Below are 22,663 nucleotides of genomic sequence, written 5' to 3'. Positions count from 1 at the left end.
CCGCGAGGCCGCCGGGCCTGATGGGGCGGGGCCTCGACAAGGGGAGGGGTTAGATCGGGGGTGGGCGGGGGACGGGGCCTCGGCAGGAGCGCGGGGGCTGCGAGAAGGTGTGAGATGTGACCGCGAGGCCGCGGGGCCTGACGGGGCGGGGCCTCGTGGACAGGGAGGGGCCTCCCGGGCGGGGCCGGGCTAGATTGAGGGCGGGCCCGTGGGCGGGGCTTCGGGAGGACAGTGGGCGGAGGAACAGTAGAGGGGCTTTAGAGGCTTCCAAAGGATATGGTTTTTCCTGCGGTCATGTATGGATCGGAGAGTTGGACTGTGAAGAAGGCTGAGCGCCGAAGAATTGATGCTTTTGAACTGTGGTGTTGGAGAAGACTCGTGAGAGTCCCTTGGACTGCAAGGAGATCCAACCAGTCCATTCTGAAGATCAGCCCTGGGATTTCTTTGGAAGGAATGATGCTAAAGCTGAAGCTCCAGTACTTTGGCCACCTCATGTGAAGAGTTGACTCATTGGAAAAGACTCTGATGCTGGGAGGGATTGGGGGCAGGAGGAGTAGGGGACGACAGAGGATGAGATGGCTGGATGGCATCACCGACTCAATGGACATGAGTCTGAGTGAACTCCAGGAGTTGGTGATAGACAGGGAGGCCTGGCGCGCTGCGATTCGGACACGACTGAGCGACTAAACTTGAACTTGAACTTGAACTGCAGCCTGGTGGGCTGCAGTCCATGGGGTCTCTACGAGTCGGACACGAAATGAGAGACTTCACTTTCACTTTTCACTTTCATGCATTGGAGAAGGACATGGCAACCCACTCCAGTGTTCTTGCCTGGAGAATCCCAGGGACGGGGGAGCCTGGTGGGCTGCCGTCTATGGGATCTCATGGAGTCGGACACGACTGAAGCGACTTAGCAGCGGCAGCAGCCTGTGATCACAGGGAGCTCTGGCATGAATGATTTATTTACACAGTATACATTTTTCTATGACCTATAGCCTCACCCCTCCTCACTATCAAAAGAAGGTGGAACCTGGTTTTTTGAACACAGAAAGGGAGAAAACTGGCAGTTTTGAGTGTGCTATGTACTGATTGAAGGGAACAATCCAAGTCAAAAATTGGTGGCTGTTGCCTGCGCTCTTACTAGTTGCTTATTAGACGCACACTGGCTGTGGGCTCTCTATGTGCCAAGCACTGTGCGAGGAGCTCCAGCTCTCTTGGAGTTCCGGGACTGTTGAAATTTGCCTAACAAGGAGAATTTGGTAGCCTTTTTTTTAATGACTTACAGCACCTTAGCTTCCATCTTTGCACTTAGCAGGGGCCATGCTGAACTTATCATGCCCATTTTAAAGGTGAGGAAAGCCAAGGTAAGGAGAGGTTGAGAAATATGCTTGATGTCATAACTCAGTGTTGGGACTGATATCACCTTAACTTCATCACTGAAGTTCAGTTCAGTCACTCAGTCGTGTCCGTCTCTTTGCGAGCCCATGAACTGCAGCATGCCAGGCCTCCCTGTCCATCACCAACTCCCAGAGGCCACCCAAACTCATGTCCATTGAGTCGGTGATGCCATCCAACCATCTCATCCTCTGTCGTCCCCTTCTCCTCCTGCCCGCAATCTTTCCCAGCATCAGGGTCTTTTCCAAAGAGTCAGCTCTTCGCATCAGGTGGCCAAAGTACTGGAGTTTCAGCTTCAACATCAGTCCTTCCAATGAACACCCAGGACTGATCTCCTTTAGGATGGACTGGTTGGATCTCCTTGCTGTCCAAGGGACTCTCAAGAATCTTCTCCAACAGTTCAAAAGCATCAAGTCTTCAGTGCTCAGCTTTCTTCATAGTCCAACTCTCACATCCATACATGACAACTGGAAAAACCATAGTCTTGACTAGACGGACCTTTGTTGGCAAAGTAATGCCTCTGCTTTTTAACTTGCTGTCTAGGTTGGTCATAACTTTCCTTCCAAGGAGTAAGCGTCTTTTAATTTCATGGCTGCAATCACCATCTGCAGTGATTTTGAAGCCCCCCAAAATAAAGTCAGCCACTGTTTCCACTGTGTTTCCCCATCTACTTGCCATGAAGTGATGGGACCAGATGCCATGATCTTTGTTTTCTGAATGTTGAGCTTTAAGCCAACTTTTTCGCTCTCCTCTTTCACTTTCATCAAGAGGCTCTTTAGTTCCTCTTCACTTTCTGCCATAAGAGTGGTGCCATCTGCATATCTGAGGTTATTGATATTTCTCCCGGCAATCTTGATTCCAGTGATCTTGATTCCAATCTTGTGCTTCATCCAGCCCAGGCTTTCTCATGATGTACTCTGCATAGAAGTTAAATAAGCAGGGTGACAATATACAGCCTTGACGTACTCCTTTTCCTATTTGGAACCAGTCTGTTGTTCCATGTCCAGTTCTAACTGTTGCTTCCTGACCTGCATACAGGTTTCTCAAGAGGCGGGTCAGGTGGTCTGGTATTGAAGTTAGCATCAATCCAAATGATCAAAGCGGCTCCCCTGGTGGCTCAGTGGCTTCTTGTTGTGGAGCACAAGCTCCGGGGCACGCAGGCTTCAGTACCTGTGGCACACGGACTCAGTTGCCCTGTGGCATGTGGGATCTTCCTGGATCAAAGATCGAATCGGCGTCCCTTGAATTGTGAGGTGGATTCTTAACCAGCAGACCTCCAGGGAAACCCAAGGTGTGATCTTTAATCACCTCCATTGGCATCATCTAAAAATGTGGGTTCCCAGGTCATCAGATCCCTGGATCAGAATTGTACTGGAGTTAGGAGTCTACCCTCTTAACAAGCTCCCCAGATAATTCTTTTATTTATTTATCCAAACTTTTGTTTGGTTTAAATTGTGAAATGTATATATCACACATACAAAGGATTTTTATAAACCATACGCACAGTTAAAAAAATAATAAGCACATGTATACCCGCCATGTAGGTTACTGTATGGAACATTAAGAGCCTTTCCTGTGCCCACCTGATGGCTATGCCTCCTCCCCCATCAGGAAACTGTCATCCTGTTTTTTGTGTTCTCCATTCCTTGCTTTTCTTTATAGTTTTACCCTTCCTGAAAGTGTCTCTACACAATATACTTTTATTTAAGCCCAAGCCTGGCCCTGTCAGGAAGTAGCAGTGAAGCCAGTAATACGTGAGGGCTCCCAGGACGACAAGATACACTGAGCTGGGTCCTGACAGAATCTGGGCTCAGTTTCCTCCCTGAGAAGATCCCACCTGGAGAAATCAGTGGGGGTGGGCTTGGGAAGATTGTTCATCCCCATGGGGGTCAGCTGGGCCGGGCTGTAGTTTGAATATCTGGAAAAATATGGCTGGGGAAGGGGATGCTTTCTAGTTTTGCTTCTCAGCTCTGTAAGACTTCCTCCAAGGTCTTAGAAAAAGGTCCGGTAGAATGCTGCTCAGGGAGGAATGCATATCTTTAGCTGATCCAGGCAATACGCATGGTCATTAAGATAAACAAGATACAGATGGTCTGTCCCAGGCTTACTGCTGCCTGTCCTCAGTGTGTCTCCATATCATGATGCCAACCTGGACGGCCTGTCCTCCATGTCAGAACACAGAGGTCATCTTGGGATCCTCCTCACTGCCCTCCTGTCTGCATCTTCTGCTTCCTGGGTCCTGTGACTTCCCCTTTCTTGGCGAGTTCTCTGTGGTTTGTGGAGCACATCCTTCAGTAGGTTTGAGAGCAAAGGTACATGGAAGCATATTTTTGAGTGCTTGTATGTCTACAAATGTCTTTATTCCGCCTTCTATACCTGATTGTTTATCTGCATGTACAATTCAAAGTTGGAGAAATTTTCCTTCACGCCACTGAAGACAGTGCTCCATTTCTGCTTTCTTTCAGCGTTGCTGTAGAGATGTCTGAGTGTTGCTGATGGGCCTCCCTGGCGTCTCAGGAGGTAAAGAATCCACCTGCCAGAGCAGAAGACACCGGTTCAATACCTGGGTTGGGAAGATCCCCTGGAGAAGGGAATGGCTACCCACTCTAGTATTCTTGCCTGGAGAATTCCATGGACAGAGGAGCCTGGTGGGCTACAGTCCATGGGGTTGCAAAGAACTGGACAGGACTACACAGCTAACCCACACCATTAGATGTCTGATGTTATTCGTGATCCCTAGAATGTGACTTGTTTTTGCTTTCCTGAAGCTTGTAGAATCCTCTCTTTTTCTTCAGTGTTCTGAAATTTCACAAAGATGTGCCTTGGCATGCGTCTGTTTTCATCTGTTTTGCCAGATTTGCCTGGCGCTTTCAGTCTGGAAGCTCATGTCCTTCAGTGTTGGAATTACTTTGTTGATTTCCTCCTCTTTACTGTCTGTGTTTTTTTGAAACTTCTGTTATCTGGATGTTGGACCTCCTAGACCGTTCTCTCTCTTTTTAAAATAGACTTTATTTTTTTAGATCGGTTTTAGATGCACAGCAAAATGGAGCAGAAAGTGCAGAAAATTCCCTTATATCCCCTGTTGCCCCACATGCACACCCTCCCTCATCATCAACGTCCCCCACCAGAGTGGTGCATTTGTTACAACAATCGATAAACCTACTTGGACGCCGCATCATCACTGAAAGTCCGCAGTTTGCAGTAGAGTTCACCATTGGTGCTGCGCATCCGCTGGGTTTGGACAAATGTATGATGACATGTATCTATTATTATTGTTCCAACATAGGACAGTTTCACTGCCCTACAAATCCTCTGGGTTCCGCCTGTTCCTCACCCCTGGTAACCACTGATCCTTTCCCTGTTTCCATAGTTTTGCCTTTTCCAGACTGTAATACAGTTGGAATCCTAAGGATATGTAGCCTTTTCAATTGGCTTCTTTCATGTAGTAATGTGCATTTAAGTTTCCTCCATGTCTTTTCTTTTTTTTAAATGTATTTTAATTGGAGACTAATTACTTTACAATATTGTATTGGTTTTGCCATACATCCTCCATGTCTTGATAGCTTATTCTTTTTTAGTGCTAAGTAATAGCACTTTAAATTTAGGGCTAAGTAATTGTCTGGATGTGATACTATAGTTTATTTACCCTTTAACCTACTGAAGGACATCTTGGCAGCGTCTAGGTTTTGACAGTTATGAGTAAAGCTCCTAGAAATATCTGAATGCAGTTTTGTTTGGACATAAATTTACAGCTCCGTTGGATAAAAGTCCTCTCTGTAAACATTCTAAAAGACTTCCATAGCTTTATTCTTGAATCTTTTTTATTGAGTTTTTAATTTCTAAGAACTTTTCTGTTGATTTTTTAAAAATGAACGTTCCTTTCCTACAGCATCCTATTCACACCTCCTGGGAGCAAAATTTTTCTCCCACCTCTCCAAGGCTACTCTGCGTGTGTGTTTCCTTTTCTTTTGTCTGTGATTACCCCAAGTTGCTTTCTCCTGTAGCTTCGTCTTCATCTTCCACATCAGAGTCTTTCTCAGATGTCTGCTGACCCTCCTGGTGAGTCTTTGGCATCTTAAGATTTGAGAACCACAGCCAGAGTGTCTCTTTAGCCCTCAAGCTTGTCATCCCAACTGAAATCCCACAGAGAAAAACAGCACATATTGCAGTAATTTTTTTTCTCCAGGAGAATTGGAGCTTTTCTGTTCTAGTTCCAGGCGTTGCCCTTTTCCTGAATGAAATATGACAGAGGCCTTAGAGGTGGTTTCACGAGTCAGTCAGTCCACGCGCCATCCCTCGTGTGTTTATTTGTATTGTCTTACATTCCCCTGCCTTTGCCAGGGCCGCGGTCATTCCTGTTTAGTTAGGCTGGAGAGGCGCTGGCACCGTCAGCCAGGGACCTGGTGAGACCTTGGCCGTCCTTACCTGCTGGGCAGATGTAAGTCGAAGCCAGTGTCCTGGCCCAGGGCAGATTTTACAGCCCGCCTGGAAAGGGTCCTGTTCAAGGCCATTGTATTGCTGCTTCAAAGAGGAAGGCGTGTGTTTGCGCAGCAGTCCTGAGGCTGTGGGAAGAGAAACCCAGGACGTGGGGTGCAGAGACAGCAGGGGAGAGGCAGGAGATGGGGAAAGCAGCTCCCGCTTAAAAGGAACCAGATCTTCTTTTCTAAGTAAAGATGTACTTTATTTCAACAATATATAAAATTAATTTAATATGTATTTGGTTAATCTCGACATCATTTGGTCATTAAGTTTTTTTTTTTACAGCCTTTCTGTCACGTGTCTGAGAATGAGGAAGTTTTACAAAGATAAATAACAGTGACTTCATGGAGGGGGAAGAATAATAATAACAACAGTAATAACAGTGGTTTCCAGGTATTAGTTACATCTGTCAAGTTCTTGACATATTCTTTCTCTTTAAAGTCTTAAAACATGTTAAGAGGTAAGTTGTATTATAATTATTCCTGTTTTTTTAAAAAAATTAATTTATTTAATTGGAGGCTAGTTACTGTACAATATTGTAGTGGTTTTTGCCATACATTGACATGGATCAGCCATGGGTGTACATGTGCTCCCCATCCTGAACCCCTCTCCCACCTCCATCCCCTATTCCTGTTTTAAGATAGTGAGCAGACAGTGACTTGGACAGTCAGGAATGCGTACAGCGTCACACAGCTTCAGCGTAGCACAGGCAGTGTTTCTGAGCCAGGATTCAAGCTCAGGTCTATGGATGACTCCACAGCTCACAGTCGGGACCGCTGTACCACTCGGCCCACACAGTAGGTATTCATTCATTTTTGAATGAAGCTCTGGCCACACCCAATTATTAACTTGGACCTCAAAGCACCCAGATTTGCACATGCTGACCATCCCATCACACCCCTGACCAATTTTATTTCCCTGGGCTCCAAAATCTCTACAGACAGTGACTGCAGCCACAAAATTGAAAGATATTGCTTCTTGGAAGGAAAGCTATGACAAACCTAGGCAGCATGTTGAAAATCAGAGACATTACTTTTCTGACAAAGGTGCTTACAGTCAAACCTATGATTTTTCCAGTAGTCATGTATGGATGTGAGAGTTGGACCGTAAAGAAGGGTGAGCACGAAAGAATTGATGCTTTCAAGTTGCGGTGCTGCAGAAGACTCTTGAGAGTCCCTTAGACGGCAAGATCAAACCAGTCAATCCAAAAGGAAATCAACCCTGAATATTCACTGGAAGGACTGATGCTGAAGCTGAAGCTCCAGTACTCTGGCCATCTGATATGAAGAGTTGACTTATTGGAAAAGCCCCTGATGCTGGGAAAGATTGGAGGGCAGGAGGAGAAGAGGGCAGCAGAGGATAAGATAGGTTGGATAGCATCACTCAGGCAATGCACATGAATTTGAGCAAACTTCAGAAGATAGTGAAGGACAGAGGAGCCTGGTGTGCTACAGTCCATGGCGTTGAAAAGGGTTGGACATGACTTAGCGACCGGATAACAACAGCATCAGTTATCTGCTGTCAGAGCAATGCTGCGTAACAAACTGCTCCTAGCTCGTTTGTGCAAACTTCCCGACTCAGGGATCAAACCCTCGTCTCTTATGTCTCCTGCTTTGGCGGGTGAGTTCTTTACCAGTAGCACCACCCGGGAAGCCCGCTCCCTAATTCCATGATTTGAAGTAACAATCATTTCCTGGTGGCTCAGTGGGTAAAGAATGCGTCTGCAATGAGGGAGACCTGGGTTCAATCCCTGGGTTGGAAAGATCCCCTGGAGGAGGGCATGGCAACCCACTCCAGTATTCTTGCCTGGAGAATCCTATGGACGGAGGAGCCTGGCGGCCCACAGTCCATGGCTCACAAATAGTTGGACACGACTGAGCAACTAAGCACAGCACACACAGTCTCAAGAGCCTGCAGATTATTGGGAGGCTCTGCTACAGGCTGTGGTAGCTAGAGGGCAGCTGAGCAAGGCTGGCTGGGCTGGGTGGGTCTGCTGCCGGCTGCACATCGGTGGAGACACTTTCCATGTGAACTAATTCTGAGACCAAGCTTGAAGGACGGCAGCTGTCTGGGGAAAGCTCTTTTTGCAGCAATGACTGCAAAATGCAAGAGGGCACACGGAACTACACAAATACGTTTCCTGCCTCTGTTTGTGCCACGTCTGCCACCCTCCCACTGTCCAGAGCCCATCACTCGGCCGGGCCTGAAGTTAAGGGACAGGACTGCAGCGCCGTATGGTAAAGAGCACAGATGTGCAGTGGCGATGGTGAAAACCTGATGCTAATAATTCAGTCCACCTAGCCCACGCCGAACATCTCACGTAGTGTGCCTGTAAATTAACATGTGGGTGGGTACACACGCAGTTTATGGAGGTACTTTATGAACAGTGTACAAGAATCCTATGTACATGAGTTTGTAGTCTAGTGGAAAAGAAAGAGCAAAAAAAAAAAAAAAGGAAAACAGAAAAGAGAAATTAAAAAGAAAACAACTATGAAAGGAAATGTTAGTATTTATTTAATTGGCTCTGGGCCTAAAGAATGTGGACAAGAGAATTATTATTCTCTTGGGGCCGGTTCAGCAGCTTTCTGTAGTTAGAAAGGAAAGATGTCCTCTTGTTTCTGAAGTTTCTTTAACTCACAGAATTTGAAATCACTGTCTTACCCTATTGAAACACTATGCGGTGTGATTATGTTGAGAGCTTGAGGATGTTGGCTTCATCACCGATCCTTAAACTTTGAAGAATTTCTTTTTAAAAGAGATGGGAGGGTTTCCCTGATGACTCAGTGGGGGAATCAGCCTGCCAAAGCAGGAGACGTAGGTTCGATTGATCCCTGACCCGGGAGGATCCCACATGCCGCAGAGCAACTATTTAGCCTGTGCTCTAGAGCCCAGAAGCCGCTGCTCCTGAAGCCCATGCACCCTACAGCCTGGGCTCCGCAACCAGAGAAGCAGCCACGGTGAGAAGCCCTCGCATCACAGCTAGAGAAAGCCCATAGAGCAACAAAGACCCAGCACAGCCCAAAATAAGTCAATGCAAACTTATTAAAAAAGAGAGAGAGAGATAGGAAACCGATACAAATGAAAATGTCAATTATGTCAGGGGTCAATGGCACCCCACTCCAGTGTTCTTGCCTGGAGAATCCCAGAGACGGGGGAGCCTGGTGGGCTGCCGTCTATGGGCTCGCCCAGAGTTGGACACGACTGAAGCGACGCAGCAGCAGCAGCAGCTGTGAATATGGGTGGTAGTATCCTTCCTTTGGGGCTCCCCTGGTGGTTCAGATGGTAAGGAATCTGCCTGCAATGTGGGAGACCCAGGTTCAATCCCTGGGCTGGGAAGATCTGGAGGAGGAGATGGCACCCCACTCCAGTACTCTTGCCTGGAGAATCCCATGGACAGAGGAGCCTGGAGGGCTACAGTTCATGGGGTCGCAGAGAGTCAGACACGACTGAGTGACTAACTCTTTCCTTTTCCTATTCTTCCTTTATATATTCTTCAGTCAGTTCAGTCGCTCAGTCCTGTCTGACTCTTTGTGACCCCATGGATTGCAGCACGCCAGGCTTCCCTGTCTATCACCAGCTCCCAGAGCTTGCTCAAACTCATGTCCATTGAGTCGGTGATGCCATCCAACCATCTCATCCTCTGTCGTCCCCTTCTCCTCCTGCCTCCAATTTTTCCTGCCATCAGGGTGTTTTCAACGACTCAGTTCTTCGCAGCAGGTGGCCAAAGTATTGGAGCTTCAGCTTCAGCATCAGTCCTTCCAATGAATATTCAGGACTGATTTCCTTTAGGATTTAGGATTGACTGGTTGGATCTCCTGCAGTCCAAGGGACTCTCGAGAGTCTTCTCCAGCACCACAGTTCAAAAGCATCCTTCTTCGACGCTCAGCTTTCTTTATGGTCCACCTCTCACATCCATAGATGACTACTGGAGAAACCACTCTTAAATGTTGTCATGCCTCAGATTGATGAGGGCCTTCAGATCAGTTTAAAAGGTAGGAGAACAGTCTGAGGCACTGCAGCGCCGTCTCTCTCCACCTCCCATGGATTCTCTGGTGTGGTTGGCAGCTTATGGAATAGTGAACCTTGGTGGCCTTGAGTGTCTTCCCCTGACCTTGGTTGTCCCAGGTTCTTCTCTCCACTCTGCCACCTTGTGGATTTTGGGGGAACTGTGCCTTCTGCTGTGAGCCCTGGTGACTCATCTAACTGATGCTCCCAGTTTCCCTGGAGATGATCATAGGCAAATAGAAGGAAATTCTCCCCACCAGAATGACACTCCCAAGACGATCTTGCTCTTTCAGTTTTGCCATTGTTCCCTTTTGTGAGATGATATCCCCAGAGCCCCACCTGAAAGGCATGTGAATGACCTGCCAGTATCACACCCGGATGGCTTTTCACCTGAGACCTTGAAGCAGTATCCCAGGGCGGGATACAGCCTTTCTCCAGTAGCACTTCTGTCCACTCAAGGGTCCCTCTTCTTTCTGTTTTTTTTTTTTTTTTTTAAATTAGAAAAGTAATCCAGGCTTACTTAGAGTTTACAATCCAATGGAGGAGACGGATTTTAAAAAGTAAACAAAGACAACATTTACCTGTTTACAGGGAGTGCTATGAGGTGGACAGTTGTAGTCGTGGCAGGGAAGCTTCATTACATAGGTTGGTGCTTGCTTGTGCAAGGGAAATTACAAACAGACGCCTGGAGATTGAGAAAAATCCAGGAACAGGGAAGCAGAGCGTGTGCAAAGGTCCTGGGTGGGAGAGGGCTTGTGGAGTAATGAAGTGTAGCTAGATTGGCATGAGCTGGAGGTGTGTGCTTGGACCGGGTTTGGAAAGGACCACAGTCCCCGATGACACAGCATCCTGTAATGCATCGTAGGGATTCTCATTCTGTTCTGAGCACAGTGGGACAGTGAAGAAGGATTATTAAGCAGGGAAGTGATGAGGCCCGATTTATATTTTGTGTTTCTGTTTTAAGAAGACTATCATTATTGCTACATGGAGAATGGATTGAAGCAAACAGGGAGGGAAGCTGGGAGACCTCTTGGGAGATGGGTACAGGCAGCTGGGTGAGAGGTAATAGTAGCTTAGATTCTGGTGGTGGCAAGAGAGATGGAAGAAAGCAGGCCCATGTGGCTACTGAGCACTTGAAATGTTCAAGTGTTAAATATGTGGTACAAAAAAAAAAAAAGAATGTGAAATATCTCACTATTTATCTTGATTACTTGTTGAGATAATATTTTGGATATTTCATGTTAAGTATAATTAAAAATTATTATCTTTTTTTACTATAAAAATGTGGCTACTAAAAAAAATGTAAGTTATGTATTAGTAGCTTGCATCTATGACTCACATTATGATTTTATTGGTCAGTGCTGATAAAGCAAATAGTTGCCAAATTAAAAAATACTTTTTCCCTGGTGGCTCAGACGGTAAGGCATCTGCCTACAATGTGGGAGACCTGGGTTCGATCCCTGGGTTGGGAAGATCCCCTGGAGAAGGAAATAGCAACCCACTCCAGTACTCTTGCCTGGAAAATCCCATGGATGGAGGAGCCTGGTGGGCTACAGACCATGGGGTCACAAAGAGTTGGACACGACTGAGCGACTTCACTCACTTTCACTTATAGTAAATTTACACTGGATACATAGAAATTTCTAGCTAAGTATAAACTTTTTTTTTTGGCCCACAGAGATGGCCAAGATATTTATTTGGTATAACAATGCAGCTAATGTTTGCTCTAAGAATAAAAAGAATAAAAGGCTTGACAATGCACATAAAAAACCAAGGTGTTTAGTGTGACAAAAATAGTGCTCCTAAAATTTCTCAATAATTACAGTTATTGAAAACTGTATGAAAACAGAAGGATGTTAATAGCAACAGAGTACATAAAACCAAACATACAATATTGAGCAAATTAACATACGAGGTGACTTTGCTAACAATGCAGGGTTTTTTTCCCTTTGTTTATACTCTGTTCAGACTATTTTTATACCAACAGAATGGGCAGAACACTTTGGTTTAATATCAGTTACACAAATTAGCATAAACTTGGACCACTACCGATAGGAGGCTGTTTTCTTTTGAGTGGGCAAAGTAACCACACAAACATAAGATCCCTTCTCTGAACTGAGAATTTTATCCCAATCAATGCCAAGTACCATCCACACACGTATTTTATAATATTTTAAAAATTTTATGTAATATATATTTGGTGATTTGGATTTAAAAGGACTAGCTTACTGAGATTTTATTATCTTTAAAAAAATATACTTCAGTATGGAGCGAGGCTGCTTATAGTAGGATGGATAGCATATTGCCGGAGCCCTTCTGGGGGCATAATGGGAAGAGTGCTGGGCTTTAAAGGCAGAAGAATTTGGCTGGACTTCTGCGTAACGTGTGAACTTGGACATTATTTCACCTCTCTGAACCTCACTTCCTTGTTTATAAAAAGAAGATGAGCTATGCAGCTCATTCCCTACGTGGTAGGTATTGTTATTTCTTTTGTTCAGGCGAAGAAACTGAAGTTCAGAAAGGGTAGGTGAGGACTTCCCTGGTGGTCCATCGGTTAAGAATCTGCCTGCCAATGCAGGGGACACGGTTCGAATGTGAGTCCTGGAAGATCCCACATGCTGCAGAGCAACGAGATCCCCTCCTTCTCCCCCACACATACAACTACTGAGCCCAGCCTGCGAGTGGCAGCTACTGAAGCTCTCTCACCTAGAGCGCACGCTCTGCAGCAAGAGACCCCACGGCTGTCACTGCAGTGAGAAGCCCGCACGGAGAAAAGGAAAGCCCAGCACAGCTACCAATAACAAAACGCGCTTTTAAAAAAGGAGAGAGGGCAAGTGACTGATAGAAGGTTACAATGCTAGAAAGACATAAACCCCGGGCATGAACCCTGGTCTATCTGGCTCCAAAGTCAGCTGAAAAAAATTTTCCCCTTATCAGGCTCCTGGTTAATTTCCATGCCGACCTCTGAAATTATTGGGGAGGTCAAATTAGATTGGTGAATGGGCTTTGGAAACATGTCATAAAATATGCAAATGTAAGAGATGATTCAACCTCAGTGAAACAATAGGAACATGAACAGAAGCTACAGATAAACACAAGCCACTCCAAGATGTCTATGTATCTGTTTAAATGAAATGGTTGTTGCGTGTTGCTCTGTCAAATTCAAGCTCTGAAAGGCATCTGACAGAGGGATAATTTCCTTCCTCAGGACGAAAATTTATAGGAATTCAGAGGAAAATATTTTGGTGATCATAATAAAAACTTCGAGTCAGATGAGTTTTGCATCATCCTGTGAGCGCTGTGAGTCAAAGAACACACAGCGTTTGGGCCGGATGTGGCTTCCTTCAAGTAGGCTGGCTCTCTGTGGGGGGATTCATTCTGCGACAGGCAGAGAGGGCCCAGCAGGATGAAGGGGTTCTTTGTGCTTGCGCTGTCTCTCACCTTGCTGATTTTCTTCTCAGGTGAGCATTAACTCCCGAAACCTATTTCTATGCTGACAAGATAAACTGGAATAAATCTATTTTATATTTTTAAAGTATTTTTTTCAGAATTTCAAATAATATCTAATACATAATAAGTCAATGCTCTTTTTTCCTTAAGAGTGGGCTCCCAGAATTGCTATCATAAGGGATAAATTTTTTTTTAATCTTTAAATGTATTAGAATACTAATTCTCAAAAATGCTGATCAATCTTAAAATTTGACATACATTTTTTTCACCTTTTTTGGGGGGCGGGTGCTGTGCTGCCTGGCTTGTGGGATCTTAGTTCCCCGACCAGGGATTGAACCTGGAGTTCCCTGCAGTAAAAGTGGAAGTCCTAACCACTGAACCACCAGGGAATTCCCTTGATATACTTTTATTATGATAATATCTTTTAGAGTTTGTGTGTGATTATCAAAATTTGATTTACTTTAATTATAATATCTGTTTTGAGGGATCGTGGGTGCTTCCCAAGTTTAACATAATCTTCTTGTCATGGGGGAACCTTCTAGTAACAATTTAAACTTGATTTAGTGTGTTGAGGCTTTGAAAGAATCTCACCAAAGCAACCCTGAGGGATAAGAAACACACTGATCAGGAACCTGAAGGAAATGTGTTTAAAGAAACATATCCATTAAAGTAATGGCCACTTTTAGAGGACTGGGTCATCGCAGTAGGTAAATACGTCTTAGTTATGCAGCCTTAGCCATCTTAGGGGCAATTAAAAATTCCTCTCTGAGCCTTTGGGAAAGCCAAGCCCTCTGAGACAGGTCTCTGTGAAAGAACTTTTGTGTGCGGACCCAAATTGGACTTGCAAATGCTTGGCCTTGGACGGCGCGATGGCGCGTGGATGGGGGTGCCTGAGAGTCCCCGAGGTCCTTCCTGACTTTTTCAGGGGCCTCTCCCATTCTGACGGAAAAGCAGGCCAAGCAGCTCCTGAGATCCCGGCGCCAGGACAGGCCGAGCAAACCCGGATTCCCCGATGAGCCCATGCGGGTGAGTTCCAGGCAGGCTCTGGGCTGTTTGAAGGGAGAGGGAGGTGGCTGGAGTGCTTGTTCAGGACATTAGATGGAGACTCTAGAGCCTCAGGTGCAGGGTGATCACCTTCTTCTCACACCGTTCTCTCCCAGAGGCGCCAGCCCCACTCCCCTGCTGTTCACACACGCTTTAAATGGAAACAGTGCAGCCCCCGCTGGGGGTCCAGGATCCCAAGTGGGCTGTTGGGTGGCTCCTCTGAACGGGAGGCTCGGGAGCTGTGCCCCGAGGCTGGTGTCAATCCGGTCTTCTCCCTCTTGCCTTGGGCCCCAGGCAGGCTGGCCCAGCATCCCAGACCAGTGACGATGCTCTATTCTGGGCAAGGCAGAATCTCTGCCCTGCTGCCACCAGCTTCTGCGCTCGCCCCATGCCTCTGATTTCAGGCTGGGGCCTCGGCTCAGCCCTGTAGGATCCTGGTGTCCGCCCAGTTTTTCTGAACCAGGAGCCCCTCTCCTGCCTTTATTTTGTGACTTGTGCTGGGTGCTACAAGACCCTGCCACCCTGGCTTGTCTCGCCTTCCCATGACCGAAGTGCTGACATTCCCACTCAGCTTCCCAGTGGTAAAGAATCCGCCTGTCAAGGCAGGAGACATTGGTTCCATCCCTGGGTTGGGAAGATCCCCTGGAGAAGGAAATGGCAACCCACTCCAGTATTCTTGCCTGGAGAATCCCATGAACGGAGGAGCCTGGTGGACTACAGTCCCATTGGGTCGCAAAGAATTGGACCCGACTTAGCAACTAAACAACAGGTGAAGGTAAGCAGCAGCGATCCCGGCAGAGTCAGCATGTCTGTGAAGCTGTCTCTGCGGTCCAGGCTGGTCCCCACCCTGTGTCCACTCCAGCCAAGCCCCACACTCACCTCTGTTCACTGTGTCTCTGCGACAAAGCCCCGAGGATCTGCAGCAGCACTGGCTTCGCTCCCTGCGGAATCGAGTGGGCCGCTGGATTAATCCCTTTAAAAAAGGCTCTCATTCCCGAGCCCGGCCGAGCAGTGGTGGCTGTGGGGAAACCGTCTGAGTGTGAATCTCCCCATTTTCCAACTATGGAACTTTGAAGATGTCCCCTCACGTTTCTCAGTACTCTCGATTCAATATTCTCAACTGTGAAAAGAGGGTAACAAATAGTACTACTTATATTGCTATGATATCATTGTTATAAACAATAGCGTAAAGCAGCTCCTTTGTGAGAACAGAAGAAGGTAATTCATACTAAGGCACTTAAGAGAGTACTCAGCAAGCAGTAAGACTCCTCTGAGTACTAAGTACCAGGGACGAGGTGCAGCAAGGCTGCAGACGGTCCTCCGGGTTTCTGCTCCCCGCAGGTGGGAGACACAGAGAAGCCAGCAAAGCGCTGTTTCCCAGAGTCGCTTAGAAACCAAGCGAGGGCTTCAGACTGGGAAGGGTGGATGTGGCTTTGTTCTTTTTGGTGGGAGAAGCCAGAGGCGGCTGGAGTCTCTGAGTGCAGGGGGACGGGGCTGGCGGGGGCAGACGCGGGAGCAGGGAGGGTGCGGGGACCCTGGACTTCTCGGTTCAGCGGAGGACAGTCAGAGGATGATCTGAGTGGGGGAGTGCAGACTCGGGCTTTGGGCACAGCGTTTAGAAGAGGTCCGGGACTGAAGTCCGAGTCTGCCGGCGCTCAGAGGTGGGCATAAGCAGAAGACCCCTAGGGGCTCAGGAGGAATGTGAGGGGATAGGGCGGTACCAGGCAGGGGGCCACGTGGGCGCAGGGGATAGGGCTTGGGAAGGGGAAGGGTGGAGGGTGAGCAGGGTGCCTGGCTCCAGGGTCCCTGGAGGGCCCCAGCTGGTTCTTTGTGCTTTGGGGGTGCTGTCTGGAGGGGCCGTTCCAGAGGCTCTTCCTCGTGGGCCCCGGAGGCTGGGGGAGGCTGGTCACAGGGCTGGTTCAAGGCCCCCACAGGTGCCCGGGAGATAGGCTGTGCTCGGCTCCGGAGCGGGCCCAGTGGTTTCTCCGCCGGCATCTGCCCTGAGCTCTGATTGCGGGAGGGCGGCCCTGTGCCGACTGGAGGCGGTTTCGGCAGCAGGCGGGCGGGGCGCTAGGCTCCGCTTCCTGCCTCCAGCTTCCTTCCTCCGCCTGGGCCAGCAACGCACCGTGCGCGATTCTGTCCTGAGACACGGCCTGTTGTGGTTCTTCCACGCCCAGAATGCCCCAGAGCTCCTTCTCTGACTGTTTCCCTCTTCCCAGCTCCTGGTCATCATCAGCCTTCATCTGTGACAATCCTCCGCTTGCCTCCGGCTTTGCTATTTTCTGGAATATCTGGCTTTGGGGTTTTGTTAATTTGGTCGTCTTTCTTAGGTTTGACCACCGACTCGGGCTTCCCAGGGGGCGCTAGTGATTACAAACTTGCCTTTCAGTGCAGGAAATATAAACGACTGGTGTCGATCCCTGGGTCGGGAAGATCGCCTGGAGCAGGGCATGGCGACCCACTTCAGTATCCTTGCCTGGAGAATTCCTTGGACAGAGGAGTCTGGCGGGCTATAGTCCATAGGATTGCAAAGAGCTGGACACGACAGCAGTGACTTAGCATGCACGCACGCGCCACTGACTCATCTTAACTCCTTGAACTTGCCTAATCTAGTTTCTGTGATTCTGTCTCGACTCACCCACCACTTCCTACGCATCCTGTGTGTGGTGCAGTCCTGTGCGTCCCTCACCAAGACACTGACCTGTGTCTAGAGTCCTTAGCCACTCAGTCAAATTTAGAAAAGTGCTTGTTGTGACCTATAAATATGCAACAAAACAGTTAGTACGTAGTTTGCACCCGTAGCTCTCACATAGGGGTGATTTTGTTCCCCTGCCTCAGGGTCATTTGCCGATGTCTGGAGACTTCTTGGGTTGTCGCAGCTGCTGTGGGAAGGGTTTACTCTTGGCATCTAACAGGTTAAGGCCCAGACCGCTGCTAAATATCCTACAGTGCACAGAGAAGCTCCCGCAACAAAACTCATCTGGCCCGAGCTGTAATAGCGCCGGGGGTGAGGAAGCCTGTCTACAGAACTGAACAACCTCTTCCTCTTTCGCTGTGTGTGTCTCTCGCACTGTCACTCACAACTACCTCCACCCACGCACGGTCCTGGCTGAACCAACACAGTTTCCAGAATCACATTTTTCTTTTCCTTAGGAGCGTGTTTCTTCACCTTGGCTAGGTGCTGGAATCAAATAGGGAGGTTAAAAATATGCCACCTGGGACCCCTCAGGGATGGGTGGCCCGAGGTGTGACATCGGGGAGTGGGTAGAGGCCCCCCCAGATGGCATCAGTGTGCAGCTGAAGCCCAGAACCACCAGCCCGGGCCTTCTCCGGGGAGGCCTGCCACGGGTAACAGTGGGGAGCACGTTTAGAAAGCAGTTGAGGGTTGAGCTGAGTGGTCTGGAGAGTAGGTGTTTTAGTTGCTTAGAGGCAGGTGAGAGAGAGAGCGTGTGAGAGGGTTGAGTGGTCGAGCAGAGAGGTCTCCATGCTTCCCAAGATGGGTTCCGAATTTCACTCTACGTCCGCCGTGCCCTGCCAAGCACCGGACCTGAGGCCGAAGACTAGACATTCTTCTTTCACTTGAGAAGCATGTGTCTGTGGTATGGATAAGGAAGAACCAGAGCCGTCCAGCCTGACTCCAGTTATCTAATGAGGTTATCTGGCACACAGGGTCTGAGGAGAGGGCCTCGAGCTCTGACCTGAAAGAGGAGGGAGGCTGGGAAGGCTTCCTGGAAGAGGCTCCACTGAGCTGAAGCTTGAAGGATGTGGAGTTTGCAGACAGTGTGTGGGTGGGCGAGGCGGGACGAGAGCGCCCCACAGTGTGATTCCAAGCTATGTTCTGTACAGACTCATTCTGGACTATGGCCTTTCCACTCGGGGTGAGTCCTTTCCTTTTCCTGGAGTAGCAGTTGTCTCTGTAAAATGCAGAGTTTGGCCCAGAGTCTGGCTACAATGTTCGTCCCAGGCTTCCTAATCTAGAATCTGGAGAGAGCGTCAGGGCGACCATGTTCTTGGTGCCAGTCAGCGACTGACAGGAAGAGCCCACAGCCAGACCTGGACTTGGCAAGGACCAGAGGGGCTTGTCTGGAGCCCCTGGAGGGGCTTGTGTAGGGGTCTCCCTCAAACGCCAGGCGCCCTCGAGCTGTCCCTGCTGCCAGGTGCCCGGCCTCCTGCGCACGCTGCCTGACGTGGTCCCCCCTGTGTCTCCACCTTGGTCCCCTCTGTGTCTCGCTGCTGACTTTTCCTTTCAAGGGGTTTACTGAGGGCAAGGTGAGCAAGACCGACCACCTGTTGTATAAAAAGGGGCAACTCAGCCCTTTTAAAAAATTACAGTATTTTTTAGTTGAAGTATAGTTGATTTACAATGTTGATTTGTGCTGAACAGCAAAGTGAGTCAGTTATATATACCTACATACATACATATATATATTCTTCTTTCTGTGCTACTTTCCATTATGGTTTATCACAGGATATTGAATATAGTTCCTTGTGCTATAGTTAGTTGCCTTATCGTTTCGATTCACCCCTTTTAGCTGGGCAACTGGTGGACGTCACCACCGTCTTAACCTGCATCGCTGTTGAATGTGAGTCCTGGGTGCAGTGACCTCTGTTTGTCAGCAGGTCACCAGGGGCCATGAGATGCACCTCTGGCTGCGTAAACCACACCTCGTGGCTCTTTACCTTTTGCCGAGACCACTTTCTACCCTCCTTCTTTCTTTGTGCAGACGATTTACCTACATGCTCCTTTGTTAGGGATGGAGACACGGTTCTGTGTGTTCAGGGTGGCAGATATTGTGTGTGTGTGTGAGAGAGTTTGTGTATGACTGTGTGTGTATAGGATATATATGTACTTGAGGGTGTGTATATATGAAGGTGTGTGTGTGACTATACGTGTGTGTGTGAGCATTTGTGTATGGCTGTGTGTATAGGATATAAATGTGAGGGTATGTGAGGGTATGTATGCGTGAAGGTATGTGTGTGTATAACTATGGGTGTGTGTGTGTGAAGGTTTGTGTATGACTGTATGTGTATGAGGAAGTGTAGGTCTGTGAGTGTGTGTGTGCATGAGTGTGTGTGTGTGTGTATAACTATGCATGTGTGTGTGTGAGGGCTTGTGTATGACTGTTTGTGTATGAGGAAGTGTAGGTCTGTGAGTGTGTGTGTGCATGAGGGTGTGTGTGTGTGTTTTGGAAAAGGCATTGCAGGATAATGTTTTTTCAGACAGTCTGGATTCCAGTTTCCTCTCTTTTGACCTTGAGTGTCTAGGATACATGGGATGATAGGTGATGAGCATGGAAGATCCTCTCGGGGCCAGGTTGGGAGGCGCTGGCTGTCCTAGTGGAGTGGACTTTCATTCTGTACTGGGTGGGAGCCACAAGGAGTTTGAAGCTGGGGGGGTTAAGCTGGCGTGCAGGAGCCACTTAGAGGCTCAGGACACAGCCTCTTGAACTCTGGCCTTCAGGTCCCATTATCCACAGAACGTGGGATATTACGTTTTTGGACATGTTATGTAACCTGGAGATGGACAGGTGGGCTGGGAGAGATGAGCAGCATGGGTCTGTCCTTGGGAGCTGAGCGTGGAGACTCATGTGCTCAAAATTACCGAGATGGCCGGTGGGTTATTTCATTTTGTTTCTCCCATCTGACTGTGCATAAGAAAACCCTTTCAGAGAGAAGAGAGGCCACTGATGAGAGGAAATGGATGGTGCTTTGGGGAGGGATCAAGAATTCAAAATGAAAGCAAATGGGCAGATTTATAGTCATCTCTCCTCAGAAGCGTCTATGAAGCAATGTTTATATTCTTGACACTAGGCTCAAATATTGGCAGGTGTTGGCTTCTGTGGGATGGTAGGTGTTTTGGAAGCAGGTTCAGACAAGCTTTGCCCACACATCCCGGGGGCTGGACTGCTTTGACGGCCTGTATCCTGCTGACTCACGGCAACAGCCGCTCTGTCCTGACTGTGTGGTGGGAAGGACAGAATAACGCCTTTGAAAAGATCACTGGGGGCCCTCCTTGTGAGGAGGTCTGGCTTCTGCCTCAGAGGAGTGGGAACACCTTGCTGGCACCCTTGATGGAGGAAGGTGAGGACCGAGCGAAAGAGGAAGAGACCAGCTCTGGGGAAGGAAGCCGGAAGTGTTCTGAGTGTCTGGAGGCAGCCAGGGAGGAAGGGGTGGAAGCCCCAGAGGCGGGGATGGGGAGAGGGTCGGGGTGGGCTGGGTGGGGAGGTCAGAGAGGCCCACCTCTGACAGAGCTCTCGTGGCGGGAAATAGCCGACACGTTCATTTTATGGCCTTGGCGTTGAGTTTGAACTCGTTTTCTGCTCTGTGACCACCCTCTGTGGCCCTCACCCCGTCAGAAAAGTCTGCTCTACGTAGCAACCTCGTGTTAGTGTTTCTCTGGGGGAGTGACAGAGGGCAGGTGTGTGCTGTGCAGGCTGAAGGTGGCTGAGGAAACGGGGAGGGACTCACTCGGATCTGGAAGCTGGAGTGATGGGGAAACGCGGCCCCCAGATCTTCGGAGAAGCGGGGGAATTGGGTTCTAGATGTCAGAGGAAGGCGACAGGCCCTCTTAGAGGGCTAGGATTCACGTGGGGACAACCCCTCTGGGGACATCTGGGTGTTCGCTGAGTTCACTTACTCGGCTCTAGGATTTAGGACTGAAGGTTATGAAGACATCATGCTAGAAGTCTCCAGATGCTCAGATAGGAGAAACAGCCTGAGAAGCGGAGGGGGACAGGGCTGTGTGGACAGAAGGGCTGGGCTTGGGGTGCAAGGGCAGAAGCTGGAGAAAGATAGTCCTGCGCTTTCCCTGGAGTGTGTCAGCAGTTGCGACTGCACTTCTGCTGATGGTCAGGGTTTGGGGGCTGAACTCTCAGAACTCCAAAAGTGGTCCCCAGCCCGGCTGGTGGGCTTCGCTTGGAAGCCCACCAGACACGCAGAGCCTCAGGCTCCTCCCCACACATGAGGGCGGACCTGAGCCTCAGGCTGGGGGCCCCAGGGGCACATCTAAGTGGAGAAGTGCTGTCCTGGAGGGGCAGCCCTTAGCATCTACTCCCAGCATCCTGGGGACTGGGAGCAAGCCGGCGCTTGTTTTGTTTCGACACAGGGATCCCTCTTGCTTCCCTCTGGGCTCTCTGCTTGAGTGGATTCCTGTTTTCCAGGACACCTGGCCCCTGGCTTCTCTCTCTGCTCTGTGGTTTCTGCTGCTCAGCCACAGTCTCCTTTGCTGGGTTCTTAGCCCTCGACAATCCTTTAAGCATTGGAGCATTCCAGGGCTCTGCTCTCTGCCTCTTATAGTCCCCTAGTTGAAATATCACCTCTGCACACTCCTAAGTCCAGCCTGGGCTCTCTGCACGAGCTCCCTCATACAACTGTCTGCTGGGCTGTTTGCACTAGAATATCTAGCCAGCAGCTCAGACCTAACTGCTCCCTGCCCTTGCCTTCCCCCTTGGGGTAAGGGGCTGGCCACCTCCTCCTAGTTGTGTGAGCCTGAAATCCAGCATCTGACCGCTTCTCAGCCTCCCCTGCCACCACCCGAGTGCTTAGAGTGGACCGAGCCACATCCTTTCTGGACCCCTCGGCTTCTGTTCTCAACAGAGCAGTGAGAGTCAGTTCTTAAAAAAGTAAGCGAGACCCCATTTTCCCTCTGCTTAAATCCTTCCAGTGACTTCCTGCCTCGCTCCCCAAACGGCCGTGGTCCGACAGTGGCCTGCGAGGCCCTAGAGGTCTGCCCGCTCCCTGTTCCCTCCTTGACCTCCGCCTGCGTCGCATCCCTCTCCCCGCCCCACCCCTGCGCTCACGCTGGCCTCCTCTCCGAGCCTTCAACGTGTCACGCTTGTCTGCCCCTTCACTGCCGTAGTTTAGGCTACGGGGAAAGCAGGGTTGCCTTTATTTCGTGACTCCTCTACTATCTTTTACTTCTACAAGAAGTAAAACTTCTTGTTCTAGTCCATTTTAAATTGAAGCGTAGGTTAAGTGTATTATGCTATGGTCTGAGTGTTTGTGTCTTCCCCTCCCCTCCAGTCATATACTGAAATCTGAACTCCCAACTGACGGGCTTTTGGGCGGTACTCAGATCGGAAGGGCTCTGCTCTCATGGATTGTAAATGCGATTAGTGTCCTTATGCAAGAGGCCCCAGGACATCTCCCCAGACACGTCTGCCACGTGAGGATGCGAGGAGATGTCTGGCCTGCCAGGCAGCCCAGGTCCGCCCGTGCTTCCACCCTGATCTGTGATCTTCCACCTCCTGGGCTGGAAGAAGTCAGTTTCTGTGGTTGGTGAGCTGCCCAG

The 22,663-nt window shown here is 49.0% G+C and overlaps 1 protein-coding gene across 2 annotated transcripts in view; it reads left to right on the top strand.

Annotated features, from left to right (window-relative positions):
* Window positions 1–12,182: 12,182 nt before the first annotated feature.
* C11H17orf67 (chromosome 11 C17orf67 homolog) overlaps window positions 12,183–22,663 on the top strand; it is a 29,302-nt gene continuing 18,821 nt past the window's right edge. The window contains exons 1-2 of one of the 2 annotated variants that reach the window (XM_069602538.1): window positions 12,183–13,340; window positions 14,255–14,355. In XM_069602538.1, coding sequence (XP_069458639.1) covers window positions 13,286–13,340; window positions 14,255–14,355 — 156 coding nt within the window. In that variant the 5' untranslated portion in view covers window positions 12,183–13,285. The remainder of the gene's footprint in view (window positions 13,341–14,254; window positions 14,356–22,663) is intronic. The other variant, XM_069602537.1, reaches the window with a different exon arrangement.

Source organism: Ovis canadensis, chromosome 11 (assembly GCF_042477335.2).
Source record: "Ovis canadensis isolate MfBH-ARS-UI-01 breed Bighorn chromosome 11, ARS-UI_OviCan_v2, whole genome shotgun sequence".
NCBI lineage: Eukaryota > Metazoa > Chordata > Mammalia > Artiodactyla > Bovidae > Ovis > Ovis canadensis.
The sequence above is the reverse complement of the archived record's forward strand: the minus strand, read 5'-3'. Positions and strand labels throughout refer to the sequence as shown.